The sequence below is a fragment of the Ailuropoda melanoleuca genome, chromosome 3 (genome assembly GCF_002007445.2).
Source record: "Ailuropoda melanoleuca isolate Jingjing chromosome 3, ASM200744v2, whole genome shotgun sequence".
In the NCBI taxonomy this organism is placed as follows: Eukaryota; Metazoa; Chordata; class Mammalia; order Carnivora; family Ursidae; genus Ailuropoda; species Ailuropoda melanoleuca.
Window position 1 is genome coordinate 94,818,866 of NC_048220.1, and position 21,231 is coordinate 94,840,096.

General features: G+C 35.5%; 1 protein-coding gene across 1 annotated transcript in view; it reads right to left on the minus strand.

The window, feature by feature from the left end:
* The window catches only part of HMMR (hyaluronan mediated motility receptor), a 44,330-nt gene that overhangs the window by 6,137 nt on the left and 16,962 nt on the right, over positions 1–21,231 (minus strand). The window contains exons 8-16 of the mRNA XM_034656765.1: positions 19,701–19,775; positions 19,394–19,569; positions 18,832–18,980; positions 14,765–14,979; positions 12,591–12,707; positions 5,714–5,860; positions 5,279–5,431; positions 5,076–5,175; positions 4,212–4,388 (exon numbers count right to left, since the gene is read on the minus strand). Coding sequence (XP_034512656.1) covers positions 4,212–4,388; positions 5,076–5,175; positions 5,279–5,431; positions 5,714–5,860; positions 12,591–12,707; positions 14,765–14,979; positions 18,832–18,980; positions 19,394–19,569; positions 19,701–19,775 — 1,309 coding nt within the window. The remainder of the gene's footprint in view (positions 1–4,211; positions 4,389–5,075; positions 5,176–5,278; positions 5,432–5,713; positions 5,861–12,590; positions 12,708–14,764; positions 14,980–18,831; positions 18,981–19,393; positions 19,570–19,700; positions 19,776–21,231) is intronic.

Consider the following 21,231-nt stretch of genomic DNA (forward strand, 5'->3'; position numbering starts at 1 on the left):
GGGCCCCTGGGGGGGGGGGGGGGGGGGGGGGGGGGGGGGGGGGGCGCGGGGCGCATAGGTCCTAATTTCTTGCCAAAGGGGCTGATTTCACTTGGAACAGAATTCATAGAAGTTCAAGCTGAAGGGTGCTGTGAATAACAGTAGAGCGAGTGGTGTAAGGGAACTGGGAGGTGATTCAAAATATAGGCTAAACTGTAGGTTTAAAACTGGTGAATAAGACAGCTGGGAGCAGCCCTTCTGGAGTCAGAATATAATCACTGACCTCAGACACAATTCCAATGAAAGAGCCAGAATTTAATTGGGTGAGTTTGTAGAGCAAACTCCAGGGCACTGATGAAAATAAAAGAACAATAAGCCACTAGTTCTCTAGCAACTAGCAGAGTTTAACACGTGATCAGGGAAGTAAAGGAAGACAGCCCTACCAAAATCAGGGTCATGCCAGGGTGACTGTGGGCATATTCTAAACTGAACATCTCTGAGTAGCAACATCAGAGGCACAACACTACTGGGGGTGGAGAGAAGGAACAGAATTCACTGGCACAATCCAGCCAATAACTAAACAAATGAACAAGAAAATAACAGGCCTAGGAGAGGGCTGTCACCAGAAGTGCTACAATATGTAATCTAAAATATCCACTATCTGACAAAAATGTACAAATACACAGGAAAGCATGACCTATACACTGGAAAAAAGTAGGGAACAAAAACTGCCTGTAAGAATAATCAGATATTGTACTTATCCAAAAAAGATTTTAAACTAGCCATTATAAATATATTTTACAGAACTAAAGGAACCAAAAAAAAAAAAGTGAGAATACTCAAATTACTAGAATCAGAAATGAAAGGAGGAATATAATGACTGACCTTGCCAAAATTATAAAGATTATAAAAAAGTACTATGAACAGTTATATATCCATAAATCAGATAACTTAAATGAAATGGACAAATTCCTAGAAAGACACAAACTACTGAAACTCTCTCAAAAAGAAAGTCAATATGAATAGACTCATAAGAAGTGAAAAGACTGAATAGTAATCGAAAACTACCCGCAAAGAAAACTGGGGTCCGGATGGCTTCATTACTGAATTCTATTGCACATTCAGTGAAGAACCAATACCAATTATTCACAAACTATTTCAAAAAGTAAAAAAGACAAAATCTTTCCCAACTAATTTTATAAGGTCAGCATTACCTTGATACCAAAACCAGAAAAGATATTACATATTTTCTGAGCCTGGGTGGCTCAGCTGTTTAAGCGACTGACTTTGGCTCAGGTCATGATCCCAGGGCCTGGGATTGAGTCCTGCATCAGGCTCCCTGATCAACGGGGGGCCTGCTTCTCCCTCTCCCTCTGCTGCTCCCCCTGCCTGTGCTCTCCCGCTCTCTGTCAAATAAATAAATAAAATCTTTAAAAACAAAACAAAACCTATAGAACAGTATCTGTTGGAGATATGGATGAAAAAATCCTCAGCAAATATTAGCAAAGTGAATCCAGCAACATATAAAGGGAATTATACACCACGACCAAGTGAAATTTATCAGAAATGCAAGGTTAATTTAATAAATTTAAAAAATAAATTAAGAAATCATATCCATAGAATAAAGTCACGTGATTATGTCATAGACACAGAGAAGGCATTTGACAAAAATTAACACATTTTCATGATAAAAACACTAAAAAAACTAGTAATAGAAGGAAACCTTCTCAACTTGATAAAGAGTGTCTAGGATAGACCCACAGCTAATAGCATACTTAATGGTGAAAGTATGAGTGTTTTCCCCCAAATCAGGACCAAAACACGGATGTTCACTCATATCACTTCTATTCAACATTGTCTGGAAGTTCTACCCAGGGAACTTAGGCAAGAAAAAGTAATCAAATGCATTGTCAGAAGAGAAGTAAAACTATTCTCTATTTACAAATGATCTTCTATACAGAAAATCCTAAGGAAGGCACTAAAAAACTATTACAACAAATAAATGAGCTCAGCAAGACTGGAGAATACAAGACCAGTATACAAAAATCAATCTGATTTCTATACACTTGCAATGAACCACTTAAAAATGAAATTAAGAAAACAATTTCATATACAATAACACTAAAAAGGATAAAATACTTAGGAATAAATTAACAAAAGAAGTACAAAACTTACACTTTGAAAATGCCAAAACATTGTTGAAAGAAATTAAACTTCTAAATAATTGGAAAAACATCTCACGTTTGTGGATCAGAAGATGTAACATAGTTAAGATGGCAATACCCCAAGCTTATCTACACACTCAACATAATTCCCATAGGAATCTTAAATGACTTCTTTATAAAAGTTGAATAGCTGGTTCTGGAATTCATATGGAATTGCAAGGGACCCAGAATAGCCAAAACAATCTTGAAAAAGGAGAAAGTAGGATGATTCACGCTTCCTGGTTTTAGCACTTATTACAAACCAACAGTAATCAAGACAGCAATCAAATGAAAAATACATTTGAGAGTCTAGAAATGAACCATAAATAAATGGTCAACTGATTTTCAACAAGGGTGTCAAGACCATTCACTGGAGAAAGAGTAGTCTCTTTACAAATGGCATGAGCACAACTAGATATCCACATGCTAAAGAATAAAGCTGGACCCTTACCCCACACTGTATATAAAACTCTCAAATGGATCAATGACCTAAATATAAAGCTAAAACTGTAAAACTCTTAGAAGAAAACAGAGATAAATCTTCATGACCTAGGATTTGGCAAAGGATTGTTAAATGTCAAAGAACAGGAAACAAAGGAGAAAACTACTGTGCTTCAATGAACATCATTAAGAAAGTGAAACGAAAATGTACAGAGTGGGAGAAAATATTTTCAAGTAATACATCTGATAAGGAACATACACATATAAAGAAATTTCATAATTTATTAAAAAAACAAACAGTAATCCAATTAAAAATGGGCAAAGGACATGAATAGAAAGTTCTTCCAGGAAAGATATACAATAGCCAATAAGCACAAAGGTAGTCAACCTAATTAGTTATCAGGAAAAAGCAAGTCAAAACCACAATTAGGTATCTCTTCACATCCACTAGTATGGTCAGGATGAAAAAATCAGGTAAAAAGAAATGTTGGTGAGGATGTGGAAAAACTGGAACCCTCATATATTGCAGATGGAATACAGAAAGATATAGCTGCTTTGCAAAATAATTCCTCATATGATTAAACATAAAGTTACCAAGTTACCAAGCAATTTTGCTTGTAAGTATAACCCAAGATAAACCAAAACATATGTCCACACAAAAACTTGTACATGGTTTATAGTAGCATTATTCATAATAGCCCAAAGGTGGAAACAAGTCAAATGTCTATCAACTGACAAATGGATAAATAAAATGTGACATATCCACACAATGAAATATTATCAGGTCATAAAGAGGAATGAAATACTGATACACGCTATGACATGGACGAACTTTGAAAACACTGTTAATCAAAAGAAGCTAGTCACAAAAGACCACATATCATTTGAGTGTATAAATAGGAAACATCTAAGAATAGGGAAATTTATAGAGACAGAAAGTAGATTAGTGGTGGAAGGGGTGAATGAGGAGATAGGGAGATGACAGTTAAAAGGTAAGGGGTTTCATTTTGAGGTGACAAAAATGTTCTAAAATTGACTGTGGAGATCATTGTGTATCTGCGAATGTACTAAAAACCACGGAGCTGAATACTTTAAATGGGTGAATTGTATGGTATGTGAATTATATCTTAACAAAGCTGTTAAAAAGAAAAACTTAAATGCTTAACTATCTTTTTCTTAAGTAATCTCTATGCCCAATGTGGGCTTGAACTCATGACCCTGAGATCAAGAGTCACCCATTCTAACAACTGAGCCAGCCAGGTGCTCTAAATGCTTAAACTATTTTTGAATGCTGCTTATCTTTATGATATTTATTTATACCAAGGACTTTACTATTTTGCAAATAGAAATGGATGTGTAAAGCTTTACGAACTCTTCCAATTACACTAGTGATTTCCAATATACTAATGAGGTAGTTGGAAACCTGAGAACATTAATAGCCATCTGGTCAACACTCTAAAATAAATCCATAATTCTCAGATGGATGTTCCTGTTTCTGATATCAAAGTCCTTCCTTAAATTTTGTAGTTAGAATAACAAATGCCCCACCCTAATACTTTCAATAGAACAAAGTGTTATTTTACAAACCGATTTGAGTTGGCTATTTTCATCTTTCAGTTTCACAACATGCTTGATTTTTTGCTTTAGATTTTGATGACCCAGTAATTTAGCATACGAATCTCTTAGTTTATTTAGTTGTTCCTGAGCTGCACCATGTTCATTCAACAAAGCCTGTTTCTCTGCTTCAAACGCATCCAGTTGTAGCTGAAAAAGAGTTTTTTTTAATAGACTTAGAAATGTTAAGTTTACTTGTCTCATATAAACTACAAAGGAAACTCAATTACAAAAAAAAAAAAAAAAACAAAACCCAAAACAAACGATGGACGAAAACAGATCATGCTGACATATTCTCAGGGCTCTCCATAAATTCTGTGAGACTCTTTAAAAAAACTTTCGTGTATTTCATTTCCCAGATCACTAAAACAGAGGGAAAGAACCAGGGAAAGAAGGCCAGCAAGCCAGCCTAATCCGTCTATCAGCTGGATCACCATATTATAACCAAGACTGTCCTCCCACTTTTTTAAGTGCTGAGATTAGCATTTATCCTTTTTTATTTTAAGATCAGTAAATTAATTTGAGAAACACAGAAAGATCCTAACAAAATTAAGGATCATGGATTAACATAAATTATCAAAAATTTTATCAGAAGAGCCTTCTAAACTATTAAGTCTCTTACTAGATGGTAATTATTAGCCTATAAAGACTACACAAAAAAATGTATGCATAATAATTTAAAAAAATTTATGTCTCCTTTAATAGGGAGTTAAATTAGCACTGTAAATGTACAGCAAAATGATCTTTCAGAAAAATCAAGTCACTGTGGTGTTTGTGACAGGGAACACAGTGAATGCCAAAAACAAACACAAGTGAGTATAGTTCCAACTGACAAACCTGAAAAGGTTTTGTTTTATTATATAGTTCTTCATAAAGGAGACGCCACTTATTCATTTCCTCAGTTAACTCTGCCACTGTGTTTTCTTTTCCAGCTTTTCTGTAAGGGGAAATCAAATTTAAAAACATAGTGTATTAGGAAAAGAGTGTATTAGAAAAAATAACTGAGGTTATATGGCAGTCAGTTTCTAAAGCTAGATTACCTTGCTTCTTCCTCTTCCAGTTGTTTGTTTAACTCTTCACCTTGCTGCTTGAGTTGGTTCTGCAAATCAGTTATTCTTTTATGAGAAGAGACTGTGATTTCTTTAATTTCTGCTTCTTTAAGTGCTGACTTGGTCTGCAGATCTAGAAGCATCCTTGAGTTTGAGAGAAGAGTCCACTAAACATTTTATAGCCATTTGATAACTTCCCCCTTTCTTTTACTTAAAAAAATAAATGAAACAAAACAACTCAAGGGACTTTCCACAAATTGTACTTTTTTAACTCTGTGAACTCTTAATTTGCAACTGAAGATCATCCAAAGCAAGTCATGAAATTACAATTCCCTGCATCACTTAGTAGCTGGCTTTCAACAACATTAAGTTATCTTAATGGTTCTAAGGCTATAAGTATGGGCAGGTTTTAGTTCTCCCACACACCTTGCATATTCTTGATTTGCGTTCTCAGTTGCCAATATCTGATGATGAATGTCCTCTGCACTTTTCTCGGCGTTGGCCACTTTTTCCTGAAGTGATGAATTCTCCAGCTTAAGATCTTCTATCTCACTAGCTGTTAATGCTTTATAACTTATTCAAAGGAAAATAAAAAGTTGAAGGATTTTTCTAACTAGTGTAAGCATGATAAATATATAGCTCAGTTAATATTTTATACAGTTTAGGGTAACACAAACAAAACCTTATAAACTATGCATTTACACAGGTAAAAATTCAGTATTCTGAAGTCAGTATTAATGAGCTTATATGGCATATGCTGTTCATACAAAGAAAAAAAATTGAGTGCCTACTATGTGTACTATGTATATCAAACATGAAAATTACTCCAAAACAAATAAATATATGATCCCTGCACTTACTGTCACATTTATGGTCTTGTGGGGAAGACAGGGAAATGCCTCTCCAGGTCTTCACAAAAAAAAATGGGAAAATATATGTACAATAAAATTTGTGTTATGAAGAAAACTAGAGGGGCGCCTGTGTGGCTCAGTTGGTTAGTGCCTGCCTTCGGCTCAGGTCATGATCTGAGTCTGGGAGGGAGCACCACAACAGGGCTCCCCGCTCAGCAGGGAGTCTGCTTCGCCCTCTCCTTTGCCCCTCCCCCACGTTCTCTCTCTCTCTCTTTCTCATAAATAAGTAAATAAATAAATCTTAAAAAAAGAAAAGAAAAGAAAACTAAAGAGTACCTTAAGCTGGCAAAACAGGGAAACGTACTGTTTTTGGTGATTCAGAAAAGGCCTTTCTGAGCCTATAGTTAGGCTGAGATGTGATGGGTAAAGGAAAGTCAGCTAGGGTTCAGGTGAAAGTGTTTCAGAGGGAAAAGCTGCATATGTGCTCTGAGGCAGGTAGAACACAGTGCAGTAAGAGATGAGACTGGAATATAATGAAGAAGAGATGCGGAGCAGACGCCAGAGGCATGAGGCCGGTCATCACTGCGGTGCACACACATCAGCCCAGGTGAGTGGTAAAGGATGGTTAGACCAAGGACTTGGCCATAGAAAGATGTGAAATCTCTTTTGAAGGCAGAATTGCAAATTTTACGAAATAGGTTGGATGTTGGGAGAAAGGGAGAGAAAATGATTAAAGATGAGTCTCAGATTTATGGAATGAGAAGCTGGGAAGAGGGAGATGTCACTAACTGAAATAAAAAGGAATGAGGGAGAGGTAGAAAGAGACAGAAAGAAAATCAAGAGTTGTTTCGGACAGGTTAATGTTACACGGTAGGGAGATGTCTACTTGGAGATGTCAAGCAGGCAGCTGGACATATGCGTAGAAAGCTGAAAGAAAAGATTTGGTTTGAATAAATAAATTTTAATGCTATTAGCATACTGATGGTGAGTGAAATCACAGAATGGCTAAAAACCTCCCAAGGCACAATTTTTCAAAGTAGCAGGAAAGACAATCCCTTCACAAGGTTGAAAACAGTATTAAAATATAATTCATATTTATACTTGGACATATATAAATTAGAAATATATACACATATATACATTGCATGCAGATTATTCACATGGAAAAATAAAAATAAATTTGATCCCTTTATCACTGCACACACAGAAATCTGTTCTAGACGGAAAAATGAAACTTAAAAAAATAGGTAAATACCTTTACGTTCTTGGATAGAAAGAAATTCTTAAACTACCCACAAACATGTTCATATAAAAATCTATAAATTCAACATTAAAAAAAGGACGCCAGGGTGGCTCAGTTGGTTAAGTGTCTGACTCTTGATTATGGCTTGGGTCATGATCTCAGGGTTGTGGGATCGAGGCTCCACGTTCAGTGGGGAGTCTGCCTCTCCCCTCCCACTTCCACGTACTCTCTCTCTCAAATAAATACATCTTAAAAAAAATATTAAAACCAAGAATTTCCATTCATCAGAAGAAACCATAAAGAAAATGAAAAGATAAGCCACACTTTGGTAGAAGATATTTGCAACCCACATTGCTAATAAAAACTTTACCATCAGGAAAAGATAGTAATCCTACAGAGAAATGAATAAAAGTCATATATAAGCCTTTTATAGAAAAGGGAAGGTGGGTTATCCCTAGGAAAAAGTCATTTTACACTAAGTTCACTGGTAAAATTTAAGAAATCTAACAGCTTTGGAAAGGAAGTAGATCAATGGTTGCCAGTACAACCCCTAGTGAAAAGTGTATTCTCCCTGCCACTTTGTAAAGCAATTGGGCATTAAATTTTAAAGTTAAACATTCACATTTATAGGACTTCAGAGTAATTCTTATACATGTATACTAGGAGACTACAGAATATTCCTAAGAATACTATTTTTTTTCTTAATATTTTATTTATTTGACACAGAGAGAGATAGAGACAGCCAGCGAGAGAGGGAACACAAGCAGGGGGAGTGGGAGAGGAAGAAACAGGCTGCCAGTGGAAGAGCCTGATGTGGGGCTTGATCCCAGAACTCTGGGATCACGCCCTGAGCCGAAGGCAGATGCTTAATGACTGAGCCACCCAGGCGCCCCTCCTAAGAATACTATTAATAATAACGAAAGATTCTACAAAACATTTAAAGAGCTAATACCTATTCTTCTCAAACTATTTCAAAAAATGTAAGAGGAAGGAAAACTTGCAAATTCATTCTGTGAGGCCGGTATCACCAGGGTACCAAAACCAGAAAAAGACACCACACAAAAAAGAGAACTACAGGCTCATAAGAGAATTATCGCTCATAAATATAGGTGCAAAAATCCTCAACAAAATATTAGCAAACTGAATCCAACAATACATTAAAAAAATTAAACACCATGATCAAGTGGAATTTATTCCCGGGATGCAAGGGTGGTACAATATTCACAAAGCAATCAACATCACATCAATAGGAGAAGGATAAAAACCATATGACCATTTCAGTAGGAGCAGAAAAAATATTTGACAAAGTTCAACATCCATTCATGATAAAAACCCTCTGCAAAGAAGGTCTAGAGGGAACATACCTCAACATAATAAAGGCCTTATAAGAAAAACCCACAGCCAACATCATACTCAATAGTGAAAAACTGAGAGCTTTTCCCTTAAGGTCAGGAACAAGACAAGGATATCTACTCCACCACTTTCATTCAACATACTACTGGAAATCCTAGCCACAGCAATTAGACAACAAAAAGAAATAAAAGGCATTCAAATCGGTAAGGAAGTGAAACTCTTACTATTTGCAAATGACATAACATTATGTATAGAAAACCCTAAAGTCTCAACCAAAAAACTACTAGAACTGATAAATGAATTCAGTAAAGTCACAGGATACAAAACCAATGTACACAAATGTGTTGTATTCCTATACACCAATAATGAAACAGCAGAAAGAGAAATTAAGAAAATACTATTTACAATTGTACCAAAAATAATATCTAGGAATAAATTTAACCAGAGAAGTCAAAGATTTGTACTCTGAAAACTATAAAACACTGATGAAAGAAATCCAAGATGACACAAAGAAATGGAAAGACATTCCATGCTCATAGGTTGAAAGAACAAATATTGTTAAAACGTCTAAACTGCCCAAAGCAATCTACAGATGTAATGCCACCCCTATCAAAATACCAACAGCATTTTTCACAGAACTGGAACAAATAATAGCAAAATGTGTATAGAACCACAAAGACCTGAATAGCCAATGCAAACTTGAAAAAGAAAAACAAAACTCGAAGTACCACAATTTCAGATTTCAAGTTATATTACGAAGTGGTATTAATTAAAAGAGTACGGTACAGACAAAAATAGACACAGAAATCAATAAAACAGAACAGAAAATCTGGAAATAAATCCACAAATATATGGTCAATTAATCTTGGATATAGGACGAAGGAATATACAATGGGAGAAAGACAATTTCTTCAACAAATGGTGCTGGAAAAACTGGATAGCTACATGCAAAGGAATGAAACTAGACCACTTTCTTTCACCAAAAATAAACTAAAAAATGCATTAAAAACCTTAATGTAAGACCTGAAACCATAAAAATCTTTGAAGAGAGCATAGGCATTAATCTGACATTGGTTGTAGTAATATTTTTCTAGATAGGTCTCCTGAGGCAAGGGAAATAAAAGCGAAAATAAACTATTGGGACTACATTAGAATAAAAGGTTTTGGCACAGTGAAGAAAACAAACAACAAAACTAAAAGGTAACCTACTGAATGGGAGAAGATATTTGCAAATGACATATCTGATGATGGGTTAGTATCCAAAATATATAAAGAACCGATACAACTCAATATCTAAAAAACAAAGAGTCCAATTAAAAAATGAGCAGAAGACATGAACAGACATTTCTCCAAAGAAGAGATCCAGATGGCCAAAAGACACATGAAAAGATGCTCAATATAACTCATTGTCAGGGAAATGGAAATCAAACCTATGAGATATCACTTCACACTTATCAGAATGGCTAAAATCAAAAACACAAGAAACAACAAGTGTTGACGAAGATGTGGAGAAAAAGGCACCCTCTTGCACTATTGGTGGGAATGCAAACTTGTGCAGCAACTGTGGAAAACAGTTTGGAGATTCCTCAAAAAATGAAATACCCTATGACCCCGTAATCACGCTACTGGGTATTCTCCCACTAAATACAAAACCACTAATTCAAAGGGATACATACACCCGTATGTTTATAGCAGTATTATCAACAATAGCCAAACCATGGAAACGACTCAAGTGTCCATTGATAGATGAATGGATACAGAAGATGTGGTAGATATATACAATGGAATATTATTCAGCCATAAAAAAGAAATGAAATCTTGCAATTTGCAACAACATGGATAGAGCCAGAGAATACAATGCTAAGTACAGTAAGTCAGAAAAAGAAAAATACTGTATGATTTCACTCATGTGGAATTTAAGAAACAAGCAAAAATAAATTAAAAAGAGTGAGACACAGAGAGAGAGAAACCAAGAAACACTTTTTTTTTTTTTATTTTAAAGATTTTATTTATTTATTTGACAGAGATAGAGACAGCCAGTAAGAGAGGGAACACAAGCAGGGGGAGTGGGAGAGGAAGAAGCAGGCTCCCAGTGGAGGGGCCTGATGTGGGGCTCGATCCCAGAACGCCGGGATCACGCCCTGAGCCGAAGGCAGACGCTTAACGACTGAGCCACCCAGGCGCCCCCAAGACAGACTTTTAACTATAAAGAATAAACTGATACCAGAGGGGAAGTGGGAGGGGGGATGGGGGAAATAGGGGATAGGGATTAAAGAAATACGCTTATCATGATGAAAAAAAATAAATAATAAAAGAAATGAAACGGTACCCAAAAGCCCAAAGTGAGAATGGGTAAATTTTGGTATATTAAGAAAATCAAATATTCTACAGCAGTTACTATGAACAAACTATAACCTCAGTCAACTATATGATTCAATTCTTGAAACATACATAATGCAGAGTGTAAAGACAAATCTCAGGAAATGGCATACAGCATAATGACATATTGGGAAGGTTCAGGAAAAAGGCAAAATTACATAAGATATTCGTATGGATACACATGCTATAAATTTATACACAGAAAAAAAGGAGGAAATTATTAATGTAGGCTTTAAATGGTATTATCTGTTGGTGGAAAGCAGGCAGATGGGATAGTAGAGGAACTTCTATATAATACCAAGTTGAAATCTTTTGGCTTATTGGTCTGGTTGTTTTTTATTGGCTCATGCATGTTGACTTTATCTTTATCCTTTATAATTTATGTGTTGTATACCTTTTGTATTTATTAAATATAATAAAATAGATATAAGAAAAAGAGACCTCATCCCCAAATGCTCTAAATATAATAAAAATGTTTATATCAATATGCTCTTGGTGTGAGGTGCACACAAATTTCTTAAATTATCCTCTGCAATTTGTAGTTCCCCCCAAATAAACTTTTTTTTTTTTAAAGGGAAAATAATGTAGATAAAGGGATGAAGATGGAATAGGAAGTGAGGAAATGGATACAGTAGGTATAAAGAGTCTTCTATCAAGACAAGCTATAAGGATGAGTAGAATTTTGGATTAAGAGGTGTGTTGGGAGTGAGAGGTGTTGCTGGATAGCTGCAGAAGGAAGTGGGGGGGGCAAAGCTGTTAATAAAATTTATATATTTTAAAGATTTTACTTATTTATTTGAAAGAGAGAAAGAGCATGCACGAGCAGGTGGGGGAGGGGAGGAAGGGACTGAAAGGGAGGAAGAGGAAGAGGGAGAGAATCCCAAGCCGACTCCATTTTGAGTCTGGAGCCCGAAGCGGGGATTCCTCTCATGACCCTCAGATTATGACCTGAGCCGAAATCAAGAGTCAGACACTTAAATGACTAAGCCACCCAGGTCCCCCTAAAATTTATGTATTTTAAGATAAATGCACATTAACATGTTTTGATATTGATTGAAACAAATCCGGTAGAAAGGCTGAAAAGGACAAATGGAATAATGTCGCTGAAGGCTAAAAGACTGGAACGCTTCTCCTGTAACAGGTGGGAAGATAGGATGGGCATAAATGCAGGTGTGTTTACAGGTTTGGTAATGAGAGAAAAGCTTTAGAATTCTTCATGAGGAAAAAGATAGTGTCAGGAGAGTAAGACAGAAGTGCCAAAGGTTTGAGAGTGCATGAAATTTGAAGGGGATGGCAGGAAAGGAAATTTGTATACATAGTAAGATTACCAGGTAACCCTAAATGCCCATTTATGGTTGGTCATTATGGAATTTAGAGTAATACCAACCACTCTATTTGTGTCACTTTTTTCAGATTTCACTAAACATGCCTCCCCACTCATATTATATTTGAGAGTGCAGGCTCCCAATAAAAATACCTTTCAAATTGAGCAGTAACTTCTCCAAGGTTTTGCACTGTACTATGATACTTCTCCTGCAAAAGCAGGGTGGCCTGACTGTGAGCAGCATTAGTTTTTTCCAGTTCAGCTTCTTTCCTAAGGAACAGTTAAAAGATAAAAAACACTAGTTACAAATCATTATTGTAAGAAAGGGATTAGTGTTTACCTTGTGACACCATGAATCATGTGTCCAATGTCTGCATCTTTGTATACACTACTGGATAGCTTAGATCGAACTTTATGATCTGCTTCTAAGAGCATGTTTATTTATGCACTAACTTCTCTGCTGGCTTCATCTTATCTTTCTTGTCCTTATTTTACTTTTCTTTAATCCTAATTTACCCATTTCTAAATTTATCTTTCAATATTTATGTACTAATGTAGGTAGTTAAAACATTTTTTTGGAAGAAGGAGGGTAAAAAGACTCTAAATCCTAGTAGCAACCGTAACTAAAGAATGTGAAAAATTACTAGATAAAAAGCACTTGGATTGAATAAAGTCTCTGCATTTAAACATTTAAGAAATACCAAATGTCTTCAACTACACTTGGTATTTTTTTGAAAAAGGAGTTTATAGGACTATGTAGATTTATTTTATTTCAGTAATCCGGAAAATAAATTATTATTCAAAGATTCAGTAACTTATTTGGTAGATTATTATTCACTTACAGGCTAAGTCAGACACAGAAAAAATAAACAACTAATTAAATTCCTTCTACAATGAGTACAGGATTTAAAAAATATACACACCAACAGCTGAAAGCAATCATATAACAGTAAAGGATTTATGACAAAAATATTCTCTTCCCTGCCCCACAGAGATATCACTTTCAATTTTCTTAGTTTTTCTCTTATGTCTAAAATTTCTAGGCTGGAAGGGAGCTTAGAGATCACGTCATTAAAACCCTTTTATTTTGTATCTAATGAAATAGAAAATTAAAGAAATGAGAATTGTTTTGCTTGGAATTACAGAGCTGGTTAGCAGACCCAGCAATAAAATCCTTATCTCCTGACCTCTGTACCCAATTCCTTGAGTTAAAATAAATGATTGTCTCAACTTTCTTTCCTCCCTGAAACTGACATCATCTACTCAGTTTCTTAAAGAGCCTGTTCCCTGAGACTGGCTCCAGTATAGAACAATTCCCCTAATTAACACTTTGGTACTGCTCTCCCCCCCCAAAAGCAGGCATTATAAAACCTTCACGTCCTTTTTATCACTGATCACCATAAGAAAATGGAAAAAAGATTTTAGTAAAAATATCCAACCGGAGATACACAGTTGTAAGATACATTACAATTCTGTAGACTCATGTATAAGTTCTTGGTTCCTTGTCAGAAATATTTTTAGTAAGGAAATCCCAAGGATTCAAATAACATAATTATTTTAGTTACAACTTGAACTCAAGAATCAACCTGGATATTCTAATTTAAATAAATGCAGTGGAGAAGGATGCATAATGTAATAAAAATAATATGGAATTATAATTAAAAGTCCAAGGGGCGCCTGGCTGGCTCAGGCAGTCGTGCATGTGACTCTTTATCTTGGGGTTGTGAGTTCAAGCCCCACATAGGCGTGGAGCCTACTTTAAAAAAAGAAAAAAGAAAAGTCCGAGATCTCTTAAATTTCTTATTTTTGAATGTTTCCCAGATTTGGTTTTTTTTTTTTTTTCATTTTGCTTTTTTGATTGCTACTTCTGAGTGCTTGTGCTCCTCAGAAAAGGTAATTAAAGGTATAACTTACGCTATGTAAGCTATGTACACAATAAGTGAAAAATGGAAATGTTTCTTATTCAAAGGTAGAATTCTCACCTTTTTTCTCCCCTAAATGTGTTATTGCTATAATGCTGACATCCAATAATTTTAGGCAACATACAAGCAGTAAAGGAATCCCATATTTTGATCACTTGTTTATTAACATCCTCTTAAACTTCTGGCCTTAAAATAAAGACAGACGCTATATGCTTCTGACTTTGGCTGTCATACTTGTTTGCATACACATTCTATAGGTATACTTTACCTCTGTCTACCTACTTGTAAAATAATTCCAATCTCACTTAGTCGAATGATTGACATGAGAATCCTGCGAGAATGTACTGGAAAACATCTTTTTAACATCCGAAGTCATATTAAACAATAGGTCTTATTAATACAAACCCTTTCAGCTTTTCTTCTAGGAGTTTCAGTTCTTCAGCTCGAGATTTTGTTTCCTCTTCCAACTGTCTAACTAGCCTTTCAGCTTGTTCCTCCTTTTGCTGTAATTTATCTAGCTCATCCAGGGCTTGCTTTAATTCTTCCTCAAAGAGATTCCTCTCTTTCATCATTTCCTCTTGAAAAGAACATAGCTTCTGTTGAAGACTGGAGGACAATTCCTACATCCAAACAGAAAACCACTGAAATAATATGAAATGACAGCATGAGGGTTTTACTAAGCACAAAAAAAAATGTACAGATAATAAAGTATGAATACTAAATTCAAGAGCTCCAAAGCAACTTGAAAAATACAGATATCACCTGCATGTTGTCATGGATTATATCCTGTACCGTGTTAACACTGTGGTAAATGTCATTTCAGTCTTTTTTTCTATGCAACACACACCCACAATATATTTCTTGTAAAACTAAAATTATAATTTACAATTGACTTTCAGCATATATTTTTCTCAGATAATACTATATAAAAAGTAAACTACGATTTCAATAGTATACAAATGTATTTTAAAGTTATACAATATACAAATCAATCACCACTGTGAAAAGATTCTAACGTAGTGAAGAAGACACAAATAAATGGAGAGATAATCTGTCCTCATGGATTGGAAAAATTAATATTGTTAAAATATCCATACAACCATGGCAATCAGTAGATTCTATGCAATCTCTATCAAAATGAGAATTTTCACAGAAATAAAACAATGCTAAAATTCATACGGAAGCACAAAAGACCCTGAATAGCTAAAGTTATCTTGAGAAAGAAGAACAAAGTTGGAGGCATCATGCTCCCTGATTTCAAACTATCTTATAAATTTATAGTACTCAAAACAGTATGGTGTTGGCATAAAAACAGACACATCGATCAGTAGAATAGAATAGAGCCCAGAAATAAACCCACACATATAGTCAATTAATTTATGATAAGAGAGCCAAAAATATACAATGGGCAAAGAACAGTTTCTTCAATAAATGGTATTGGGAAACTGGAAAACTACAAGCAAAAGAAGGAAGGTGGACCCACTATCTCATACCATAACCAAAAATTAACTCAAAATAGATTAAAGACTTGAATGTAAGACCTGAAACCATAAAACTCCTAGAAGAAAACATAGGCAATAAGCTCACTGACTTTGATCTTGGTGATGATCTTTTGGATATGACACCAAAAGCGAAGGCAACCAAAGCAAAGATAAACAAGTGGGACTGCAGCAAACTAGAAAGCTTCTGCATAGGAAAGGAAACCATCCAGAAAATGAAAATGTAGCCTACTAAATGGGAGAAAATATTTGCAAATCATATATCTGATAACAGGTTAATATCCAAAACACACAGTTCGGAAGCAAAAAAACCCAAACAATCTGATTAAAAATTGGGCAGCAGATGTGAATAGACGTTTCTCCAAAGACATACAGATGGCCATGAAAAGATGCTCAACAACACTCATCATCAGGGAAATGCAAATCAAAACCACAATGAGATTCAGAATGGTTTTTATCAAAAGGTTTTCCTTTTGAAAATAGGGGTGCCTGGCTGGCTCAGTTGGTAGAGAATGTGACTCTTGATCTTGGGGTCATGAGTTCAAACCTCACGGTGGGCACAGAGATTACTTAAAGAAAAAAAAAGGACAAGAAATAATAAGTGTTGGCGAGGACGCGGAAAAAGGGAACCCTTGTGCACTGTTGGTGGGAATATCAATTGGTGCAGTCACTATGAAAAACAGTATGAATGTTCCTCAAAAAATTAAATATAGGACTGCCATACAATCTAGCACTTCCACTTCTAAGTATTCATCTGAAGAAAATGAAAATACAAACTTGAAAAGATATATTCACCCAATGTTTCTATCAGCATTATTTACAATAACTAAGATATGGAAAAAACTTAAAAGTCTACTGATGGATGAATGGATAAAGATAATGTGGCATATATACAATTGAATATTATTTAGCCATCAAAAAGAAGGAAATCTTGCTATGTGTGATGCTATAGATGGACTTTGAGGGTATTGTAATAAACGAAATAAGTCAAAGAAAAACAAATACTATATGATCTTATTTATAATATATGGAATATTAAAACAAACAAATAAATAACCCAGGTACAGAGAACAAATTGCTGGTTGCCAGAGGCAGGGGTGGACAAAATGGGTGAAGGAGTCAAAAGGTATAAACTTCCAGTTATAAAACACTTTAGTCATGGGGATGTAATGTATAGTGGTGCCTTTAGTTAACAATACTATATTGCATATTTGAAAGTTGCTAAGATAGTAGATTTTAAATGTTCTCCTCAGAAGAAAAAAAATTCTGTAGCTATATATGGTGATAATTATATAACGATAACTATAGTTATTGTGGTAATAATTTTGCAATATACACAAAAACTGAATTATTGTGTTATATGCTGGAAACTTATATACTGTTGCATGTCAATTTATACCTCAGTCAAAAACAAAAACCTGGTGTAGACATGCCCAGAGCACTTAATGAAAAAAAACAGGGCCTTTTACCTTTAAAAAAAACGGTCACTGTAAATAAGCATTTTCTCCAACCTTTACACTCCTAACAACGCATTTAGGAGACATTATCTCTTAGATACTAAGATACAAGAAAACATTTGAAAGGTCTGCCAACAATAACTGCAGTTTGCCAGACTGGATGGCAGAAGTAATAACAAAAACCAAAAAGAACCCAAATAAAGTGAAAATTGCCTTTGACTATACCCCACCCCAATCTTAGTTTTCTCATTGTAGAGATAACCATTAGTTCAGTTTACATGCCTTCTGGTCTTTTTCTATACCTTTATATATTTTAAAAAAATATATACACACACACACATATATATATGTATGTGTGTGTATGTATATATACATATGTATATATATATATGTATATATGTGTATATATATATACACACACACATATGTATACATATCATATATATATATAATTACATATGTAAAGGTCATTTAAAAAATCCTAAGAATAGTGACACCTGGGTGGCTCAGTCAGTGAAGCGTCTGCCTTCAGCTCAGGTCAGGATCCCAGGGTCCTGGGATTGAGCCCTGCATCAGGCTCCCTGCTCAGCAGGAAGCCTGCTTCTCCCTCTCTCTCTGCCTGCTGTCCCCCTGCTTGTGCCTTCTCTGTCAAATAAATAAATAAATAAATCTTTAAAAAAATTAAATTAAATTAAAAAAATCCTAAAAATAGTTGTTGAGATCTTCAAGTCAGTATATATAGATCTACTTAACGCCTTCCATTGTTGCAGGTTGCCCAACAATATTTCACATCAGTACATTTGCGTACCGATTTGCCACACTCTCACTAACGTGTGTTATATATTATCAAATGTTTTAATTTGTGCCAATCTTTTAAGGGAAAAACAATTATTTCTATTTCTTTAATTATTACTAAGGTAGAGCATCTTTTCATGTTTACAGATTATCTGAATTTCTACTTCTGAGAATGATGAATTTCCATCCTATGCTCATTTTTTTAGTGAACTGTTTTTCCAATATGTATTCTTTATGTAATCTAGATTTTTAAAAAACTGTCACTTTTGTTTCACATGCATGTAGATACTATTTTATGACATAACTGTAAATGCCCAAGTAGTAATATAACACAAAAATGTGCCAGAAAAATATGTTCTTTTAAGATTTTATTTTTAAGTAATCTCTACACCCAATGTAGGGCTGGAACTCAGAACCCTGAGATCAAGAATCATATGCTCTACTGACTAAGCCAGCCAGGCGCCCCACCAGAAAATATTTTTAAACAATTATCTTATTTTGGTTCATCAGCTGCTTATAGTTTTTTCACATTATCAATAACACTGGCATGAACATCTCTGCAGATAAATCACAGATAGGACAATTTACTCAGGATAAGAGTCTACAAATAGAATTGTTGGAGTGAAGGACATACACAATTGAAAGGTTTTCTGATACACAGGAAAATGTGTGACATATAATAAGTACAAGTTGTTTTCTTTTTTTATACATTGTAAGCTACCTTCTCTTGTTGCAGAAGCGAATCAGTCTGCAATTCTTTTTGTTGTAGTTTTTCATGTTCCTGTTTTTCAAGAATAAGTTTCTCCTTTAAGTTTTGCATTTCAGAATTTAGAGTTTCATCCCGTACTCTATCCCTGTTGACAAGGTCTTCTATAAAAGTGAAAAATGCCGTAATTAGATACTAACTTTGAGAAACCTGATTTTCCATATTTTTTGCTATTAGTATGTACACTGATCAAGTATTTCCAAAGAAATAAAGCCAAAACATAACTCTGAAGTTTGTATCATTTACTATATATATTACAGTATATATTCTATGGTATATAAAAAAACCCTCCAAACTTGGTTCTGTATCTTCTCATTTTAAATGGCCACCCAATGGGGAAGTCAAGAACTGCACCACTGTATGTATTTCAATGAAGACAAGCAATATATTGAAATAAACAGAGAACAAACATTGTAAAAGATAAAAATTCTCATATAGAGAATACGATATTTATGTTGTTTACATAATTATTAAAAAAATGTTCCTTAAATATTGTACATATTACTTATCTAAATACCTCTTTCTTTTTCAAGCAGCTGACACTTAGCATTCAGGTCTTCTACTTGTTTAGAAAGTAAAACATTTTCCTCAAGAGACTGCTTAAGGCTTACAACTTCATGATTCTTCTCTTTCAGATTTTCCTCTAACCGGGCAATATCTAGCTTGTATTTTTCCACTTGATCTGATGCACAACTGCATTAAAACAAATTATTTTGAAGAGCAATAATTTAGGCACAGGAAAAATGAACTGAAAAAGGATGAAATGATGTATTCATCCTTATTCAACAAAATGAGGTCTAATTACAAACTACTGTTCATATTACCTAATTTCTTCGATGTATTCTAAGAGTTTTTCTGTTTCGGATTTTTCATCAATCTTTTCCTTCTCTATTGAAACACTGAAAAAAATGCATATGTGAATACATACAATAATCACACATAATGCTTAATCTGTACCAAATACTGCCATATCAGATATGCTGTCTCTAGAGCCCAAATTCTTTTTTTTAAAGTGTGTGGGGTTTTTAAAAAAGATTTTATTTTTAGATAATCTCTATACCCAATGTGGGGCTCAAATTTACAACCTTGAGATTAAGAGTTGCATGCTATACTGTAGCATCCAAAATTTTTTTTTAAAGATTTTATTTATTTATTTGACAGAGAGAAACAGCCAGTGAGAGGGGGAACACAAGCAGGGGGAGTGGGAGAGGAAGAAGCAGGCTCCCAGCAGAGCAGGGTCCCTGATGCGTGGCTCGATCCCAGAACCCTGGGATCAGGCCCTGAGCCGAAGGCAGACAGATGCTTAACAACTGAGCCACTCAGGTGCCCCACGTAGCGTCCAAATTCTTTTTTTTTTTTTTTAAAGATTTTATTTATTTTTTTGACAAAGACAGCCAGCGACAGAGGGAACACAAGCAGGGAGAGTGGGAGACGAAGAAGCAGGCTTCCAGCAGAGGAGCCTGATGTGGGGCTCGATCCCAGAACGCCAGGATCACGCCCTGAGCCGAAGGCAGACGCTCAACGACTGCGCCACCCAGGCGCCCCAGCATCCAAATTCTTAACCATTATTTTATGTGACCTCTCAAGTTGACAATTTAAAATATACAAATAGGAAACTGAAGTTTTTTTTTTAACTTTCCAAATAAATTCTGATAAAGGGCTATGATGATGAGAATTATCACCTATGACATCCTGTTAGAAATTATCTTTCTTGGCCCTAGTTCTAGCATCCTGAGAAGAAGAGAATGAAGTAGAAAGATAAGTCTTGCTCAATCTGAGATGCTATTTTGTTCTGATATATTCCTTTGGTGTAACAACTGCCCCCCTTTTTTTGCAATCACTTAAAAAAATCTAAATTCCTGGATTGGGAGTTAAGATGGCGGAGGAGTAGGGCACCCCTTTTTCAGCCGGTCCCCTGAGTGGAGCTGGATAGGTACCAGACCAGCAGGAACATCCATGGAATCAGCATGAGATGCAGGAAGATACATCTGGATCTCTACAAACGAACATCTCCAGCCCTGAGTATTGAGGTACGAAGTGGGGAGCTGTGAAACCGCGCACAGATATCGGAGGATAAACGGAAGGGGAGAGAGCCACCGTGTCCGGGCCCCGGGAAGAGGTAGCCACCTGCAGGAGAGCGGGCGGACTCGCGAACAGCACCCATGAGACAGCAGACTGAGACCGGGAGCGGGCATGGGGCAGCTGGCGACTAGCGGGGTTAGAAACACAAAGGAGAGAGACGCGATGGCCCTGGAAGTGAGGGCTGGGACACCGGGTGTGGGGTGCACATCCCGGGACGCTGGAGGGTTGAGCAGCACCAACAGAAACAGAGTTAAAGTGGCCAGAACATCAGTG